General features: G+C 43.7%; 3 protein-coding genes across 4 annotated transcripts; 1 reads left to right on the top strand and 2 right to left on the bottom strand.

The window, feature by feature from the left end:
- Positions 1–517: 517 nt before the first annotated feature.
- LOC109504115 (uncharacterized) lies at positions 518–1,891 on the bottom strand. 2 transcript variants are annotated; one of them, XM_025297692.1, is made up of 3 exons: positions 1,578–1,891; positions 1,404–1,493; positions 518–818 (listed from the first exon to the last, which is right to left on the bottom strand). In XM_025297692.1, the coding sequence occupies exons 1-3, from the start codon at positions 1,609–1,611 to the stop codon at positions 664–666; spliced, it is 279 nt and encodes a 92-aa protein (XP_025153477.1). In that variant the 5' UTR covers positions 1,612–1,891; the 3' UTR covers positions 518–663. The 2 variants fall into 2 exon arrangements, with proteins under 2 accessions (XP_025153477.1, XP_025153476.1); XM_025297691.1 differs by lacking the exon at positions 518–818 and having other exon boundaries at positions 983–1,493.
- Positions 1,892–5,531: 3,640 nt separating this feature from the next.
- ave (sterile alpha motif domain-containing protein aveugle) lies at positions 5,532–6,846 on the bottom strand. The gene is made up of 5 exons (XM_011146487.3): positions 6,701–6,846; positions 6,486–6,602; positions 6,159–6,202; positions 5,938–6,051; positions 5,532–5,728 (listed from the first exon to the last, which is right to left on the bottom strand). The coding sequence occupies exons 1-5, from the start codon at positions 6,786–6,788 to the stop codon at positions 5,552–5,554; spliced, it is 540 nt and encodes a 179-aa protein (XP_011144789.1). The 5' UTR covers positions 6,789–6,846; the 3' UTR covers positions 5,532–5,551.
- On the top strand, positions 6,653–20,497 carry LOC105186359 (E3 SUMO-protein ligase RanBP2). Its single transcript, XM_011146488.3, has 13 exons — positions 6,653–6,827; positions 7,377–7,602; positions 7,685–7,861; positions 7,936–8,248; positions 8,447–8,754; positions 8,828–8,925; positions 9,012–9,132; positions 9,846–16,160; positions 16,250–16,495; positions 17,040–17,396; positions 18,108–18,442; positions 18,549–18,674; positions 19,446–20,497. The coding sequence occupies exons 1-13, from the start codon at positions 6,756–6,758 to the stop codon at positions 19,491–19,493; spliced, it is 8,742 nt and encodes a 2,913-aa protein (XP_011144790.2). The 5' UTR covers positions 6,653–6,755; the 3' UTR covers positions 19,494–20,497.
- The last annotated feature ends 33 nt before the right edge of the window (positions 20,498–20,530 follow it).

Below are 20,530 nucleotides of genomic sequence, written 5' to 3'. Positions count from 1 at the left end.
TCTCCGCTTTAACTCTCTTGAAATTTCAGTTCACAATCTTGCCTTCTTCCAGGAAGTTCATCTGCTTGAACGACGACATGGATCCCAGCCGGCACTCTGAGAACGAGATCAGTCGCGCTCTGCTGAATGACTTTTATCGCTCCCTCTATCCGCTACGTAGTACCTTCGAGTTGCTGGCGCAGTATCGGAACCGTTTCTCGCAGCGACACCAGTTGCTCGAATGGAAAGCGAGTCGCGCCAAGGCCAGGAATCTGCTGCTGTGCCTGGTGACTCTGTTGCTTGCTCTCACGCTCTACCTCGTGCCCTCCCATCACATGCGGAGGCTCTGCAGAATCCAAGAGCTACCTACGCTTCTTGTGTGAGAATTATCCGACTATACGGATGAGATTAGTCAAGTACTATAGTTAAGTGTTTCTCAATCGGATAGGATCAGGATCAAGCAAGAGGAGGGATCTCTATCTGATAAGAACTTCCAGTGTTGTTCTCTATAACTAGATAAAATGATATACCTCTGTGATACGGCGAACCAACAGTTTTGTAATTACATTTTAATAAAGAGTTCAATTCTAACGGAAAACCGTCGAAGCCGCGATCCTCTGTGAGTTATGTACAGCGCTTCCACGTCGTAGCCGCGCGCTACGTGTACCCACGCGATGCTCGTCATCACGAATCCGATGTCACTCGCTGGTGCATAGGCGCTGGGCACTCCGTATGTCGAATATTTCGCGGACCGACCATACTCTCCTGAAGCCTCGCACACTCTATTATCCATGCCGCCACGCTCGCAACTTGTCCGGCTGACAGACGCGCTCCTATACCTGCATTTTGAATTTCAAGTTCATTCGGATTTCGTCGGATTGTTGAGATAATCGGGCAGTCCTGTGTGCATTGGCTGCACGATCGAAAAGTTCACTTCGATTTCTGACATTCATTTTCAAATCTAATCGTAATTATGATTTTATTTTCTATAACTATATAAATTTATAATTTTTAAATCCATGATTCTAAAAATGTATGATTTTCCATTAAAGATCGACGACTCGAAAGATATCTGAAAGTAACTGAAAATAAAACTAAACGTCCGAAATCTCAAGAATCAGTAATTTTAAGTGTCATGTTTCTCTCGTAGAAGACCCTTCCGTCTGACTTCTTGCCGACTTCTTGCCGTCGAGGAAATCCAAAGCCACAAACTTGACTTATCCAATATTACAAGCTCACGATTGATGGATTTCTCCAAGAGTACGTTTGACGGGAAATATCCGATCGCTTACCGGGCTTACCGGCCTTATACGTCAGGCAGTACGTGGTTCTCGCGTCATTCTCAGTTTCGGAGAAGACACTCCCGTCGCTGTTGCTTGCGTCCTTCGTGCCGCAAAACCTCCCGCCACTCGTGGCACTCTTACCTGCACCTGCACGATCCCAGCCGATCGAAGCGTTCAGTTTCTCTTCCCTGTCCAACGAACTGTTTTCCATCGGTTCCGTCGATAGATCGGCTGCCGGAGGATAATACGAATATGTGAGAGGAACTCAGTATGAGAACTCAATGCTAGAGAACATCGACAAAGAGGACAACGTACTCTTTGCGTACGAGTCGACTTCGTCCTTCGACATTGACTCCAGATTAATGTTCGCGTCGATGTCCTGGCTGTTCACGGAGGATGTGTGATGGATGGAGCTGTCCTTGTGTGTGCTTGTCTTCTCGTCGCAGGAACTCTTCTCGTTACCGTCGCACGCCAATCCCGCCAAGTACACCGATGTGAACTTAGCGCCTAACTTTAAAAAATGTTTTAAATGTTTATGTCATAAGTTTGTATCTCGTTTGTACCTGTTTGTACCACATTTTATTTCGTTTGTTTAACCTAAAGGGTTAAAAAGTTATGGAAAGGTAAAAAATCGCCAGCGCCCAACTTTAAGATATTTAAAAACAGCCAACGCCATTCGAAAGAACATCGTTTGTACCTGTTTGTACCTCCTTTCAAATCGTTTGTACCTCAAAGGGCTCGAAAGTACAGAATTGTTTAATATCCGGGATATGTATAATGCGATAAGTTTTTCAATTTTCAAGATATCTGAAAACGGCCGACGCCATTCGAAAGAGCATCGTTTGTACCTCCTTTCAAATCGTTTGTACCTCAAAGGGCTCGGAAGTACAGGCTTTTCAAAATACGCGCTGAAGGTACTTCCGCCATTTTTCAAGATATCTGAAAACTGCCAACGCCATTCGAAAGAGCATTCTGTACTTCCGAGCCCTTTGAGGTACAAATAATTTGAAAGGAGATACAAACGGGTACAAACGATGCTCTTTCGAATGGCGTTGGCCGTTTTTAAGTATCTTAAAGTTGGGCGCTGGCGATTTTTTACCCTTCCATAACTTTTTAACCCTTTAGGTACAAACAAAATAAAATGTGGCACAAACAGGTACAAACGAGATACAAACCTATGATGTAAACATTAAAAAAAATTTTTAAAGTTGGGCGCTAAGTTCACATCAGTGCCAGGTACCCGTCGGTCACAACAGTTACGTTCAGTCGAGAGAAGAGTAGGAAGAACGTTTGTCAATGTCGCTGTTCCGTCGACTTGCTAACTCCTCGTGCAACATGCGTATCCGAGCGTATGAGAGACGTCTCATTGCTTCTCAGTGACATTTTCAAGACGTCTTAAGACATGTTCATGTTCTCCGGGCACTTACTCATATATCTCTATGAACAAACTAAGCGGAATCATTGCGAAGCCGCCGTCGGGCTTGTGGCTGAACAACTGGCAGACTATGATCATCGTTTCAGTGAGTTTGCCGCCAAGAAGACCCACAGCGATAGCCAGGACCTCTTCACTTGGCAGTTACGGCGGAACTTGCCGATCGTCGCGATCGTCTAAAAATCCCGACGATCCAAGCAGAAACAATCCCAACAACGCGCGATCGCCTCCAAGGGTAGAGTTTTGTTGTAATCTGCAACGAGAAGTAATAAATATGTTGGAATGTTATATCAAGAGTGTAAGCCAACTTTAGATAATTTAAAATTCGCGACAGAATCTAAAACAAAATTCTACTCGTATTTTTTTCGTCTCGTTTTCTTTTTGCTTGTATTTCTCTTTGAACTTGTAATTAATAAAATTTGAAATCATCGTGTTTTGCATATATTGTTAAAATAACAATAGCAAGAGAGTGACTATTTGTAATTAGTGGTACAAATCATAAACGACAAGGTCGAAGAGAAACGCAAGCAGAACTCTACTTGCGAATTATAGATTTTTTAAAAAAACGGGCTTTTCTCTTGTTCTTCTTCGTTAATTGAGGAATGTCCCGGAGCGACGTCGTACTTCCAAATTGTTGCAACAGCACCCTGAGGAAGCCCAGAGTCAGACCGGAGGCGGTACTTGGCGGCGGCTCCTTGCCGTCCGCTAATGCGCGAAAGTACGAGCTGGATCACTTGAGCAGATCATACGGCTACGTACGGATGGCGGCTTTACAGAACTGCTTCAAGATCATCAGCAACTTGGCCGGCACCGCGATATCCCTGCCAGACAACAGCAGTTGCTTTCGACGTAGGACATGCTGCTGACGGCGCTATGTTGTCCTTCGTTCGGCGAAGTCTCTGTTCATTGTTGTGCTTCCACGCGATGCCTCCGTTACCTGGGAAACCGACGGTGATGGGGTTCGGTGCGCGAGTGCGCAAACTGTCGTACCTTTTAAAAGAGATTTTTATTACCTGGTGATATTGTGCAATCTTTTGATTACGTCACATTGCGCACTGATGCTTTATTTCTTGCAGCTTTTGTTAGGTTTGTCGTGTTGTTTCAACTTTTCGTACTTTTTATATCTAAAACGAGACAGAAGCATATTCGAATGTTGAAGGAAGCAAGAAGAGGTGAGAAACTTTCAAGCAACGCAACAGACTTATTATAGTAACGATACATTTATACGATATTTCTATGTCGTTAGTAACTTGTATCGCATTAGTAATCGAAATACAGTATGGTTTAAATGTCTGCGTTATCTTCATCGTAGTTAAAACAATCGGTATTGCCATCGTTCTTCAATTACTGCTATGTTGACCAACTCAGTTGTCGTGTGAAATGTTTCGATTTGACAAATTCATATAAAATGTTTCATTTTTCACTAATTGACAGAAGTTTTTCATTGTCCACTAGTTCACGCTAGGGAAAAGATTCATGATCGCAGCCCTGAGCAGCTGCAACGTTTTTCCAACCACCTATATCGGCGCACTCCCACTTCTCAGATTTTTTTCATTAATAACTCGATAATTATTGCGAATCTCGTAAAACGGTATGGGACTTTTATGTTTGTCTCAACCCAATCTACCTTCACACTTCGGGTTGGCAGCTAATTGCCGGACACTTTGTATGATCTTCATGATATTAATCATACACAATGTCAATTCTTATTTCTTTTTTGCGCATGTTAACATGTTAATTTATGTTACAAACGCGCAACAATGTGCGATACCGTGCTTGTCAAGTACGCTATTATGGTTGTAGCACGGACATAAATCGCCTAAAAGTGGTTGTAGTACGGACTACCACTACATGCAGGTTTTACCGCCGAGACCTGAAAGTGAATGTAGTATCGCAGTTCCCCTCTGGATGCAGATGGCGCCCTTTCCCAGTGCGGAAAGTCGGTGTCGCCGAAAACGCCGTGTTGGCCGCTCTTAGGTTCCTCTCTATTTGTACAGAATTATAACCTACATTTACGCAGTAGCCTAAATGATTAATGCCTGTTTCTACCAACTGTGGTTAATTTATAACCGGTTAGTTATTCCTTCAGAATTAAGTAATCACATTTTATCAATTCTCATGACAAATGTGATTGGTCAATTTCGTTGGAATAACTGACCAACCAGTCAATTATTCCAAAAAATGATTTTTTAGGGTTATTCTCATTGCAGAAATCAATGACCGCGTCCAGTAGAACAAAGTGATCAGAGAGCGTTTAGTGATTATTGTCTGTGATTGGAGCATTCTTTTAGATTCTTCATAGACCCAGAAATATTTACCAATCAGGAGCAAGAATCACTAAGCGCTCACTGATCACTTTGTTCTGCTGAACGCAGCCAATGATTGCGTTCAGAAAACAAAGCGCTCACTGAGCGCTTAATAACTATAACGCTTTATAACTCCTTACTGTTAGATCCTTACATTCAGACCAATAACGTTGACGAATTACTCAACCGTTGTGTTTTCAGCCAATGAAATCTTTTTGTGATCATGATTTTTTAAGTCAATAAATTTCTTTAAACTAATAAATTCTATTTGAAGGAAAATAGATTGCATTAAGAAATTTATACAGATTAAGTTAAACAAGTTTTATTATTAAATTATATAATGAATATAGTTCATGAATTAGAAAATAGCATACATTATATATTGCAACATTCTTATCAAGATATATCCTAAATATATCAGATATCCTAAATATGTATTTACATATGTATCAAAATATGATAAATATATGTATAGTTAAAAAAATTAAAATATAACATAAATATAACTTAAATATATCATAAAATTAAAATATAACAAGATTTGATATATTTTAGTCAAAGTTCATATTATTACGTCGCTCTAATTCCCTAATTTCTAACATATCTGTCTTGAGATGCAGTTTCATAATCTCCCTCCAGATATCCATTCTGTGTTGTTCATTATCGACACCCAGCCGCAACAGAATGTTTTCATTTATTCTTAACAATACTCTTCCTGTAATGTCATGCTTAAAAAGATATAAAATATTTTTAATTTATACTTATTCTTTTTGCCTTTGGTTACTTAATGAGAGATCATTATAAATTAAATTTTCTCCATTAAAGTAATATGAAATATCAATTATTCTTGTTGTTTGAAAAAACATCAAAAGCAGAAAAGGAGATAGTATAAAGGTATTTGGAAATGTATAAGTTTCATGACAAATAGAAAACTTACATGCAAGAATTTTTCATGATACAGCTGATAATAGTCACTGCAGTGTCGCCTGAGCCACTTCTGTACATCTAATACATTCCACAGATAAACTGGACGAGGTCGAGTAGTTTTGTTCTTGCAAAATATAATACAATTTAATAAGATAGTTTATATCAATAACAGTAACAATCTTTTTCCGTGCAATCTATACATAACAGTTAGTATCACAAGAGCATTCTTACTTTGGGTTTGTTGCTGGGACTGATTATCTCTTCTACCATCGTATCTGAAATTCTCAAATCGAATGTAAAAAAATTATATTGAAAAATATATTAAAAAATAACGATAAAGAACATCAAATTCACATCGGAGTTGAACACTGGTTCTGGTTCTGGTTCAATAAATGGCTCTGGGCAGAGCCTTTTACACTCTATCCCCTACGCCAGTCAACGATTATAGGAGTTGGACACTGAACAATTAAGTTTCAACAAAAACAAACAATAACCCCAAAAATTAACCTTCGCTCTGACAATAGTCTCATTTCCAAAAAGTAAATTCTCTCCTATTACCTTCTGATATCGAAAGCTTATTCGTCGAGACGCTTCCGTCGCTTTCATGGGGATTTTCACGCAGCTTAGTAGTCGCACTCGAGAAGTTCGTGGCATCAATTTTCGACAGTTGGCGCCCTTGAATTCGAGACGGTGTCGTTTGAAAGAGATGTGCGTTGCGATGACCGCTGTATCGTCTTGAGCGTGTGAGTGATTGAAACGAAAAGGATATTTACTGATCAAGCACAACGAAAGGCTAAGTGGTGTTAACCAGCGCACATCGCCGACAGGATGTTCCGCACAAAGAAAGACGTCGATCGGCATGTGCAGAACATCTTCAGCAAGCTGTGGAACGAGAACGAGGTGAGGTTACTTTGCTTTGCGCACGAGACATTTCTAACGTACGTTTCGCTGAACTTGCGCGCCGCTACCGTGTTTTTCAGCTTTGTGTTTTTGCGGAGTAACTGTGATGATGATACCGGTAACGAATGACGGAATGTCAATATTAAGTACGTTAAGCGTCGTCGTTCCTACCGTTCGATATATCCGAGACCTTGAATTATCACGCTAGGCAGAATTGCATACACTGGTGCATACAAGCCGCGACATACGATGATGGCGAGTTTTCGCGGGAAATCCTCGAGATATCGACATCGTTCGCGTTAGCTGTTGTATGACATTTGTTTTGTCGTGAATTTGTTCAATGCAACCATCAAGTTGAAATTTCTTTCTCAAATTAAATAGTTAACATTAATATTAAAAAAATATTGTCTATGTTAAAATTACATGTTCTTGCAAAAATGTGAAACTTATGAGAAATATAATTGTAGCTTTGGGTATGTGTATGTATGTTAAATGAGAAATGTGAAAAATGCTTATCTTAATTTTTTGTCTTTTCTTATTGCTTTACAGAAAAATCTTCGTTCTTATAACGTTGCCAAACTGTATTATCAAGTAGGTGATTATGAGTCTGCAAAGAGATATGTATCTAGTTATTTAGAAGTACGAGATGAATCTGCTAGTGCACACAAGTTATTGGGTCATGCGTACGAGGCTCTTGGTCAGAAGGAAGCAGCCTTGAACGAATATAAGACATCTCTTGAACTTGAAGCACGACAGGATGATCTTGTTTTAAAAGGTAAAGAAGAATCTTTTTCACATTCTTTCTTATCTCATTGCTTCTTAGGTATATTTGTAATCATTCAATTTGTTTTTTTCAGTATGCGATTTATTGACTGACACAGACGTAGGAATGGATGTTAATAAAATAAAATACTGGATAGAACGAGCGGACAAACAGTTTCCACATCATCCAGTGGTTTTTAAATTAAAGGAGAAGTTACTAACTATGGACAGACCAAATAGCAACAATGAGGATCTCGAGAAGCTCATTACATGTAAGTACAAATTACTCAAATGTCATATAGCACAGTAAGGTTGAAAATCAATATATGAAATTATATTGTTCCAGCTGAATTAAATGCAAGACCAAATGATGTCCAACTCCGAGTCAAACTATTGAAACATTATATGTCAAAGTACAAGTATGATAATGCTTATGAACATGTTGCCAGTGTGGAAGCCACTCATGGTTACAGAAACAGTATCATGTGGTATCAGACATTGTGTGATTTACTGACAAGATGCAAAGAGACTATGCACTCTGACTGGTCCTTCTGGGTACTCTTTATTTCTTCATTGGAAAGATATGCAGCATTGTGTCTCAAAGAACAAGGCAGTGAGATCAAAAAAAGCGTTCCAGAAGCAACTCAAGCAGTATTTAAGTATGTATATCAGTTCTCGCGTATTTCTCGACACTAGATTCAAATTCAAGTAATTATAGAAAACTATAACATAGTCGACTTTCCGCAAAATTTAACATCGATGGATTGTACTTTGTGAATTATAAAAATTAAATAATCTTAACATATATATGCAATTATCTTTATGAAATATTTACCCAAGTTGTGTTAATGTTTCAGTTTTGATCAGAATCTGACCGAGTTGAAATTAAAGAATTTCTCCAAGCACCAGGTTTTCACAGAGCACATGCTCACGCACATGTGGGGTCAATTGCACTTTCATCTGGCGTGCTTGTTGCTGCGTAAAACAAAACGAGAGCAAGGCAGTTGGAGTGAAGCAGGCAGACTGTGTGCACCTCTGCTATTAACTGCATTACACGTAACTCCAATAGACCCCAGTGCTACATGGATTATGCATATAAAGGATCCGTCTAAGAATCAAATCAATTTATGGCATATAGAGGGCTCGTATCGATGCAGTCAGGCTGGTATGTGAAATATTATGAAACATTGTGCAATACATACAACAGAATACCACTAGTGATATTATTTCGCCCGTAGGTCACGTTCTTCAAGATTATGGTAAAGACGACACAAAGAAGCTGATGGGCAAAATTGATAAATTTTGCACAGATAAATGGAGAGAACGTGTTTATCAGGTAAAAGATTAATTATATGTAATAATTTAATCATTGTGTACCTACATGCAGAATTTTACTAAATGTTTTTCACTCTAACTTTTCAGAGAATTTTTGTAAGCAGGCTACATCTTGATCATACGCGAAATTCATATTTCTGCAATCATTCAGCATCTAACTCGCCTTTGCGCCTTTGCTCGCAAAGTGAATTAAAACATTACGACGAAGGTAACCAATCTTATTTTTCAACACAGATCTGTGTCAAAACTTACCCTTTCTTTCCTTTAAATCTGTATTAAAACTTACTCTTGCTTATCCCTCTTAAACGGTAGAGTAACTTCAAAATTTCAAATGGACAAGCTTTAGTAAACACGATGACAATGTTATTAGTTTAACTCCTTTCACTTGTCGTTCTATTAGAAAGATTTATATAGGCCATTCTATATATGTATAATTTCTGTTAGATATACGCAGAAAAAGATCGTTACTGAAGAAAACGATAACTCGGTTTACTCTTTTTAAGTAACATTTTTCAACGAAGAATATATTTTCGACAATAGTCTTAAGATATACTCGTTACAAATTTTAGAAAAACTTATTACCATGTATTCGAAAAATATTTGCTCATGTTCTTGAAAAAACTATCTATTTGAAAAAAATATATTTTTTTTTCAATAATATTATAAAAGTTATATCTTATATGTGGAGGGGAGACGAGTCGAATGTCCTTGTTTGATATTCTTGATTGAAAACTTACTAGGCTTCAGAATGTATCTAGAATAGATTTAATATTTGTGTGTGAATGATGTTTATATATAACAAATTTGTTATAAACTTACAGGTATAACTTACGAAATACTTTTGAAACAAATAATATTTACTTGAATACAGCTTGCATCTTTCTATATGCAAGTAACCACGTACGATTTTTTCACTCGCAGTTGCGGAACGAGTGTGGCCCGCTTCGTTGCATCATCAGGTCTGGCTCGGGATACAAAGTCGATCGCATCATTTTCTGAAGAAGGACGGCAGCCCCCATCCGCATCAGTACTCTCATGTGTTTCCAGAATTGCAGTTCTCGGTATACAATATAAGTCAAGCCGCACCGGACAGCTTGTGCCAGCTTGACATCGACGCGTTCTTAAACGCGGCGATTTTATGTTCATCGGCGATTGTGGAAGAGCAACAGCTTGGCAGTTTCCTCAGTCCTGACAGGTTGCCGACTTTGCCGGCTGATCTGACGGCGACACTCTGCACTTGCAACCAGGAGAAATGGTGGTCTGCGGCATACAGAATGTATTCCAAGCAGAAAAACATCGAGGGCGACATCGGAGAGCTGAGACATGAGTTGCAGCAAGGCCTTGAGGTCGTTCGCTGCATCGGCAATCACGGCTTGCATCCAGTACTGCTGGTTCATTTGGCGCGTATATTCCAGTACCGTACGAAGATGTTGAAGGAGAAAGACAAAGAACACGGCGACATTTCAATGTTGGAAGCGCGCGCCGAGCTGTATTGGAGCACAGCCGTGCCTCTGCTCGAGCGTCTGCAGAACAACCAGACGATACGCATGTCCGCATCGAGGCTGTTGAACTATCAGGGCAAAGAGATGAACAACATCGAGCTGACCAATGCTCTCGAGGAGGGCAAGCTGCTGTTGGCGCAGAGATTCGTCCGCGATAAGCAGTACGAGCAAGCGATCGACGCGCTGCAGGCACTCAAGTGCCCGGACGCGTCGTTCCAACAGGCGCAGATCTACAAGATGTTCGCGGACGAGATCGTAAACTCGATGCCACGCGAGAGTCTTACCTCGGAGATGCGCTCACAGCACATCATAATGCTGTCCAAGGCGAGGAACTGCTATTACCTCACGCTCGACCGGCTACGCAGCCCTGGCATGAATCCTAAGCACCCGCTCAATTCGGAGCTGGGCACTCACATCGCCGACATCGAGAACGAGCTGAAGAGAATCGACCCGGATCTCGGCAGGAGCGACTTGAGTAGGAACGACTGCGACGGCATGTCCGACGAGAGTTACTCGCCCGCTCACAGCGCCGTTGATCAGACGGTCGCGAATGCACCATTGCCGAACCTGACGGCGCACAACATCCTGAGCACACCACAGAGAAACACTCAACGCGCACCTAAGCATACCAGTACGCCGTGTAGGCCGCAGCACCACGATATCCTGGATCTATCACGCAATCGCACCGAAGCACGTCCAAGCCCGGAGCGTCTTGACGCGCAGATCCGCCAGATTATGCATTCTAGGGATAACGTAGTGCAGGAGTTGGTGGAGCAGATGAAGGGTATGACGGATCACATGAAAACGCTCACAGAGAAGATGGAGGGCTTAATGAAAGAGATGGTGGAGTTGCGCAAGGACAACCAGAAGCAATATCAACAGCAACAGCAGCAACAACAGCAACAGCAGCACCAACAACGCGTACAGCAGCAGATGAACATGAATGCCAATGTCGAGGACGACTTCTACGTCCTCGACAGCGACGAGTACGCCGACTTGAACTACCCGAATCAATCCGGCCAGGCGGCGTCCACGATCTCCGGTAACATATTCACTCCGCCGCACCGTCATCCCTACTCGTCGCTGATGTATCCCTCGGCGACCACGTTCCAAGGTTACTATCAGAGTGCGATACCCGGGTTCAGTGACCCGAACGCCCAGGCCATACCGTCTCTGTATCCGCACAACATGTATCCGATGCCGATGATTTATCCAAATCGCTCAGCGAAGGTACCCGAGAACCTGCTCCAACAGGGTTTGTTCGCGTCGCGAATACCATCGCAGGCATTGCCTGATCTCATGCCAATTCCCGCTACGAATCCGCCGCCGACACTGCAGATGCCGTTGCAGAAGGTCGAGCCGCCGACAAAGCCTCCTGAGCCTGCCCCGACAACCATCATCAAGGATGCGCCGGTCAATAAGGCGCCGCCCGTCAACGTGGTCATCACAACGTCCGACACGCTGCCGACCACGGCGCCGCCCGTGCAGCCGACCTTGAGCGTCACCATACCACCGCAGTACCGACTGGGAGGCACGATCGTCGCCACCTCTGTCAGTACGACGATCACGGCGACGTCGGAGCCGATGATATCGTCGACGACATCGTCCAACGCGCCTCACTGTTACCAAATTTCCATGCCGTCTCAGGCTACCATACCGACCACCGTCAATCTGCCACCCTTGTTGCCCACTCTCACTACCACGCCGGCCAGCATGCAGACCATGCAGACAGCGGACTCTCACCGGGCCGGATTGACCGACAAGACCAACCTCAGCGCGATTTACGAGACGATCGAGTCGCCCAACATCTCCACGGACGTATGCGAAACAGAGCACGACCCGATACCGGACTTTGTGCCGGTTATACCGCTGCCAGCGGAAGTGAAGGTGATGACTGGTGAGGAGGACGAGGTCACGTTGTACTGTGGCCGTGCGAAACTGTTCCGCTTCGTGGACAAGGAATGGAAGGAGCGCGGGGTCGGCTACGTGAAGCTGCTGCGCAACATTGAAGGCAAGGTGCGTTTGCTGATGCGCCGCGACCAAGTCCTGAAAATCTGCGCGAACCATATGCTGCGCCCGGACATGGAGCTCACCAGCATGGCGAATAACAACAGGGCCTGGTGCTGGGTGGCGAACGACTTCGCCGACGAGGAGGTGAAGCTGGAGAAGCTCTGCATCAAGTTCAAGACCGCGGAGGAGGCGTTGGCGTTCAAGGAGGCCTTCAACCAGGCCCGGCTTAGTCTGACGGCATCCGCAGAGACGGTTCCCAAGCTGGCGAGTGATAAGAGTTCTGTATCCTCTAGCAAGAACCTGACCAAGGCGCAAAAAGCGCAAGCCAGTCCGCAGGCCAAGATCAACTTGCTCGCGGAGCCGGCTTCGACTGCGGATAAACCGAAATCCGGCACGACCACTGTAGGAGGATTCTCTTTCAGCTCGAAGCCCATCATTCAGGAGGTGAGCGATACGACGAGCGAGTCGAAGAAAGCCGAAGAGCCACCGAAGGTCAGTCCGTTCAGCGGATTTTCCTTCACCAAATCTACCATCACTACCACTACCACGAGCACTTCGACACCGTCTACGGGTTTTGTTTTCGCTACGACTGCGACTCTGGTGACGACCACGCAGTCTGACCTGGTGGGTCAAGGCACGGTGTCCAGCTCAGTGTCGCCGATGTTCTCCGCGCACGCGACCACTTTCGACCAAAACTCCACTCTCAATGCGCTGCTGAGGAGACCTCGCATACCGGCACCCGGTGCAACGAAAGTAAGCTCCCACGAGAAGGAAACGCGGCCGCAGACCGAGAACGAGCAGAAGCTGTTCGACGGGAACGCGAGTCTCCAGTGTCAGAACAGCGACACCAAGCAATGGGAGAATAAAGGTTCAGGCTCGCTAAAGCTACTGTTGGACGTTAAATCCGGCAAGCTCCGTCACCTGATAACGGACGAGAGCAGCTCCAAGGTCCTTTGCGGTTACGGCATCCCGTTAAACGCATCGTTCACACTGAAGACCGGCACTACGGTTGTTAACTGGACCGCCCCGGTAGACTCCAAGAAAGAACGTGCTAAGATTCTATTGTTCCACGCCGCGACCTTCAAGACATCGGAGTCAGCCTCACAGTTTTACAACACTGTGTCCAGCTGCCAACAGAAGCTGGCCAAGGGCTGCAATCCGAGCGAGGTCGCGAAAGAATTTGACAGAAAGACATCATCACGGACTCCAGCCGAGACCAAGGGTCAGAACGCTGCGGACAACAAGCCTCCGTTGTCGGAGCTGTTCAAGCCGCCGAGCGGTTCTTGGGAGTGCGATGGCTGTTACACCAGGAACAATGCCGCAGACCTTAAGTGCATAGCTTGCGAGGCTCCATCGCCTTTGGTCGTGAGTAACTTCAGCGCGACTACCAACTCCAAACTCGTGGACTCCAGCAAACCACCTTTGTCTGAGTTATTCAAGCCTCCCGCTGGCTCTTGGAACTGTCCAGGATGTTATATCGTGAATTCCGGCGCAAACATCTACTGCGTCGCCTGTGACCAGCCCAAAGACCCGTCGCAGCCACCTAAGCCGCAGCAGAACGTCTTCCAGCTGAGCGTCTCCGGCACGGCCACGACTCCGATGACCACGTTTACTTTCGGTATCCCGAAGGACGCCGCCAAAGAGACCGGCGGCGGCATCAGCAGCGGCTTCAGCTTCAGGATGCCGAAGCCAGAAGACAAGAGCACGAACGATGGCGCGAAGATCACGTCCACGACCCCACAGACGAAAACCGAAGACACCGGAGGCACTAGCTTCGTGTTCGGCATGCCGACGAAGAGCAGCGGCGGCGGCGCGGTGAGCTCGGGCGACTCGCCGTTCACCTTCGGCACACCGACCAAGTCCTACGGCTTCAACTTCACGGCGCGAGCATCTTCCAAATCTCCCGGTAGCGCGGGCGGCGAGAACAGCGAGGACGAGGTGGTGGAGAGCGACGACATCCACTTCTCGCCTATCATACCATTGCCGGACAAGATCGAGGTGAAGACCGGCGAGGAAAACGAAGAGGTGGTGTACAGCCACCGGGCGAAGTTGTTCAGGTTCGACACCGGCGTGAAGGAATGGAAGGAACGCGGGTTGGGCGACATCAAGTTACTGCGCCACAAGGAGACCGGCAAGCTGCGGCTCATCATGCGGCGGGACCACGTACTGAAGCTCTGCCTGAACCATATGTTATCCGCCGAGCTGGAGTTCACGGCTAAGGACGAGAAGACATGGCTGTGGAACGCCGCGGACTACAGCGAGGGTGAGATCGAGTACATGCAGTTTGCGTGTCGCTTCAAAACATCTGAAATCGCAGAGAGCTTCAAGAAAGCGATTGACGATGCCAGGAAGGATGTGAAAGCGGCTGTCGCCAGCAGTGAGAAGGCGGACAAGTCGCCGGCGAAAGCGACGGCGAAGGTGACCAGCTCGCCGATCCAAGAGATCGAGATCCTCTATGAGGCGAAGGTCACACCAGAGGAAAAGGCAGCGGCCTTGAAGCTGCAGCTACCGGAGAACTTCTATGCCTACAAACTCAAGGAAGATTGCCCAGGCTGCAGGGGCTGCAGGAAACCGAGTATAGTCCTGTATTCCGACACATCTACGACGCAGCCGAGTAAGTGGACGACTATACCAGAAGAGAAAAAACTGACAACTCCAGCATCGACGAACGCCGCTGCAGGCTTGAAACTCACTTCGAGCGTAATCACGACTCCTTCGTCGACAAACGAGGCGAAAGGTGGCGAGGTCGCCGACCAAGTGACTCAATCTACCATGAAGAACGGTTTCTCCTTCACGATGCCACCCGTCACGACATTCAAGACCACCTCAACTCCGACATTCGCTACGTCGAGCGTCTTCGACGGCTCCACGATGAGCTTCGGTACCGGCGACCTGAAACTCTTCAACGACAACAGGTCGACGACTTTCTCGTTCGGCATGAATCCTCAATTCGGCGCCAACGAGACCACGGAGAAGGCGCCGACAGTCTCGACACCGGACAAACAGGGCATCTCGCTGCTCGACAGCATGAAGATTTGCAGTCCCGCTAATCTTTCAATTACTCAGACTACCACTGCTGCCGCGACTCCCAATGCGACCACCGCATCGTCGATATTCAATCAGACGGCCAATACAACCGGATCAATCTTCAAAGCGCCTGTCTTTACCTTCGACAGCGGCAAGAACATGTTCGGCGGCACTGACAAATTCGCAAAACAGCCCATATTCGGCAGCAGCGACGGCAACACTCTGTCGTTCGCCAACGCTTTCAGTACCTTGAAGACTACTCCCACCACCACCGCTGCTACCACGACAAATTCCACCCCGAAGACAACGCCGTCGGTCAGCGTGAGCACCACCTTTGGCAGCAGCTCGCTGTTGTTCGGCTCAGCACCCGTGCAGCCGAGTTCCAAAGTCAACGACACCGCCACCACGTCGACGATCGCATTCGACGTATCTAATCAGTCTAACAGCGCGATTTTCAGCACCAGTTCAATCACGCCCTTCTCGAAGATAACATTCGATAGCAATGCCCCAGTGTTCGGCAATCCCGCTACGATGACGGCGGCGCCGATGACAACGACGGCGACCACGAATGTCTTCGACACGAAGCCGTCGGATGGCGCTCAGAAAGAAGAGGACATCAACAACTTCTTCCCTTCGAACAACATGTCGTTCACGGCGCTTGCTGCCAATGCCGCGCAGCCGCAAGCCTTCAAGAAAGGTATTTCACGCGGTAGATCACGGCTGAAGAGCGCGTTGAAGTCGGGCTTCGCTCTTTGCCTGTGTTCATCTCTGATATTTCTTTTGCAGATCCCAACTTCTCGTTTGCTGGCGCAGGATCGTCTGTATTCGGCTCGAAGTCCGCCGAGTCGCTGAATGTCTCGACGACGATTGGAAACAAATCGACGCGCGAAGATTCCATGCATAAGGATGACAATGAGGAAGATGACGCCGGCGAGGTAGATAATGAACAGGAGCACGATCCTTACTTCGAACCTATCGTTCCGTTGCCAGACACCATTGAAGTGAAAACCGGCGAAGAAGATGAAGAGAAAGGTAATCCTTGGTAGCTTTTAAATATTTTTTTTATTTTTTATTTTATTTTTTTTTTATTGAAAGTAACTCTTAGACATCATTTCTATATTAAGATTTTTAGATTGTCCAAATCATTAAGAATAAAGTTAAGCGATAGAAACCGTGTAAGAATATTGCTGGTGAATAACTAAATTCAATTTTGATTGACTGTTGCGCGACTCTTATTGGCTTAATTTCGTTCTTAAACTTCAGATATGTTCAGCAGCTTTTAAATACCTTTAGACATGTTCGTAGCAACCTTTAAATACCTTTAGATGTTTACAGTAGTGTTTAAATACATTTAGATATATTTAGTGATTTTTGGATACCTTTAGAGAGATGATTTATCTCTTCATTTATCATTTTAGGTTAATACTTTAATTTCTGTGAACATGTTTGAAGAATTTGATATGAACGATACATTTAACGAGTGAATGTGTCGTGTTGTCCAAGTAAATTGATTTAAAGCAACTCGCAGTAAAAGTACAAAGAATTTTAGCTCACTCGAGTGATCACTGGTTCACAGTGTTCTGCCAAAGAGCCAAGCTGTACAGATATGACAGCGCCACGAAGGAGTGGAAGGAGAGGGGTGTCGGCGAGATGAAGATCCTGCATCACCCCGAGTACGGCAGCTACCGGCTGCTGATGCGCCGAGAACAAGTTTATAAGATCGTGTGCAACTTCCTAATTACATCGGACGTGACGTTCCACCCACTCTCGATGTCGCAGCAGGCCTGGATGTGGGGCGGCATGAATCATGCCCAGGAAGAATCGTGCGTCGAACAGTTAGCGGTTAAATTTAAATCACCCGAGCTGGCCAAGCAGTTTAAGGGGCTCATCGATACGATTCAGCAGGAATTGCGCGAGAAGGAGGACGCTCAAGGTAGTCCTTAATTCGTTAGGTATTACGGATGTTGTACAAACGCTTTCTTTCACGTATGTATCCCGCTGTAAACCTTCTCCTCCGCCCCGCCCCGCCATCGCTTGCTCTGCCTGCACGATATTGTATGTATGCATCTCTTTACCTGAAATTAACTATGGACATGTAACGTGTGCGGATGTGTCACTTCGTTTATTATCTCGCACACGTGTTGCTCGAACCTTCACTTGAGCTTGTGATACGGTCGTAAATAGAGCGTCCGATATCTGAAGTGACTTATCCGCCGCGTCGAAGCGAAGCCGCGGCAGTTTTATATGTACGAGAATTGTTTACACGCGCCGGACTTTGGTACGCGATCGAAGAGGTATACGATTTAAGCTTTCACGCATTTCATGGCATTCTTGCGTAATGTCGAGTTACCTCTTTACCAACAATTTTACATCGCGTGTCGATTATTTTATGCATCGAAAATGCTCCGTGTATCTTATGTAGTTGTAATAAAATTTGTTACACATCTTATGTATATCTTTATGTTTGATCTTTCAAATTGTATATTTGAGAAAAGCTGGATTGTGAACGGCGTTATTCGTTAAAACTTGAGCGTCGCCGTAGGCACACTTGTGTTCTTTTTCATGAAAAATGTACGTATGTGATTTCACTTTAATGACACGAAGAAGATACATATACCTTATTTTTATTTATACATGTTTATAGGTGAGAGTCATGTTAATGAGGAGGTGGAAGAGAGCGAACACGACCGGGACAATGACGTGGATGAGGAAGAAGAAGAGGAAGACGACGAAGAGGAAGATGAAGATGATGAGGAGGAAGAGGACGAGGAGGACGATCAGGAAATGATGCCCATAATGGAAAAACGCGCCACCGTATTCTCTAGGTGGCCTAACGAGACCAAGTGGGAGATTGTGGGCTTAGGGAACCTGGCGATCCATTACGATTCCGAGATCTATGCGGAGAGGATTGTACTGAAACTCGATGATTCGGAGGAGTACGCGAGCAACACTATTATTAGCATGGAAACGGTGATGCAGGTAATTATTTACGTGCAAATATGTACATCTGAAAGACAGTCTTATCGATCATAAATTAATGTTTCATTAAAATCACACGGTAATCATGGCGTTGGTTGTTGCACAGGTGGAAGGCAAGGAGTGCATCTGGAGCGGAATCGATTACGCCTTGGAACCACCAGTGAGGAGGGTACTAAGAGCGGTTTTCTCATCGCTGCAGGCGGCACAAGAGATGCAGAAATTTTTTGAGGAGGTGAGGGATAAAATTGAACTGATATTTGCATGCATGGACGACATAGCGTTTGACGACAAGCGTAGTAATAAATTAAAGTTCCTCGTCGCGAAACTCCTGATTGATGAGGTCAGAAGCGAAGAAACCAAAATTTCCAAAATTCTTGCGTGCCATTTTTTAATAAAATGATATTTGCGAATACTTCAAGTCGCTAGAATACTTAGGTAATTATTGTAGTATGAAGTTAATCATATAGAATGATTATACACGCGCATGACTAAATTTCATATTACAATTATTTTGTGGTTGACCGTCAAGAGGAGAGCATTTTTCAAATATGCTCTAGCGATCTCAACTATTCTTTCATACTAATATCTTCTTATTTATAAATGGTGTATGCAAAAATTTTCAACATGTCGTTTCTCGTCTCTGGTGTCACCTGGTCCAATATGGCTGCAGTGAACATCCAGAAGCTTTAAGTGAAATTGAACAACAAAAAAATATTCTGCTTTTTGCTTGTTGCTAATTGACGAACGGCGAGTAGTGTTGAGACATTAACTTATGATTATCCACCAATCTTCTTTAATTAATAAAAAGTCTTTATTATTTTTATTTTATTATTTAATAATTTAAAATTTTATATGATTTATAAAATAACAGAGGATTTTTGTATTCAATTTGGCATGATCTATAACGTTTTAGCTAATCTTCAAACATTTTCTATATATTACTACATACATGTGGTGTATAAAATGTAATGTTGGAGATTCATGAGACATATTTTTTTCGCAGGGACTGGTGAGCGCAAAGCAGGCGGGTGTCGTCGAATATCAAGAGTGATTCTTAGTGTAATATCTAAGAGAATAGGCTGTTACTACATCATTTATTAGCATCCTATTTTAAGTGCAACTGGATTGTTTTTTCTTTTCTTTTTTTTTTTTCTTTATTTGCTCTTTTACTCGAATGTAAGGAAAAACTTTACTCATTGTTAGATCTTTATTATATTATGTATACATAGCTTCTTTTTTTATTGAACTTGAGACGCAAGTTAAAAGTGAGTATAACAACATTGTCCTTATATTCGTGTAGACAAGCGCGTTTCCGTAGTGATACTTTGTACGCTACGTGAAGCAGCGCTATATATTTATAACAATAGGACGGAGAAGAAAAATAGAGAGAAAATCAAACGCCACGATTTTTAGCTTATTCATTCTTTGTACAATATAAGTTTGTCTTTAAGGAAAAGAGAGAAAAAAATATGTGCCAATTATGAAAGCGCTTTCTATTTCTCATTGAAAATACTGTCTCGTAATTATATTGATAATTATATCAGAGTATATCGATGATTATCTCAGAATTATATTTTCGAACGGACATATATTAGTGGATCATTGCCGATGGGAAACACGTGTTAAATGTTCATAATAATTCATGATATAATAACACGAATACACATTGAGGATTTTTTCCACTTGTAATAGCAATTTAAAATTTCAAATATCTCAAGAAAAGAAAGATATTGGTCTCTAAATTATAAAGCTGTGAAGTTACAGCAGCAAATAATAACTACTGTGTAAATATTAAGTGATGTGATTTTATTTATAGTTATAGCAAATAATAAAGAGTTACTCTGAGGTAGAGAAATAGAAATCTCTTACAAAACATATTGCTCATATAATTATCAAATGGTGTATGATGTTAAAGATTGATCAGCCCAAATCTTGAATTATATAAACTTTTCCTGAAAAGATAATCAGGTAAGTGACTTATCTCCATATGATTTTTTCGTACAAAATTTGTATTCATTTGTTCTACAACAAATATATTAGAATCGTGAAACTTGATCTAAATACACTGCGTATTTCGTATGTAATTCT

Source organism: Harpegnathos saltator, unplaced genomic scaffold (genome assembly GCF_003227715.2).
Source record: "Harpegnathos saltator strain DR-91 unplaced genomic scaffold, Hsal_v8.6 scaffold182, whole genome shotgun sequence".
Classification (NCBI taxonomy): domain Eukaryota; kingdom Metazoa; phylum Arthropoda; class Insecta; order Hymenoptera; family Formicidae; genus Harpegnathos; species Harpegnathos saltator.
This window is presented reverse-complemented; position numbering and strand designations above follow the sequence as displayed.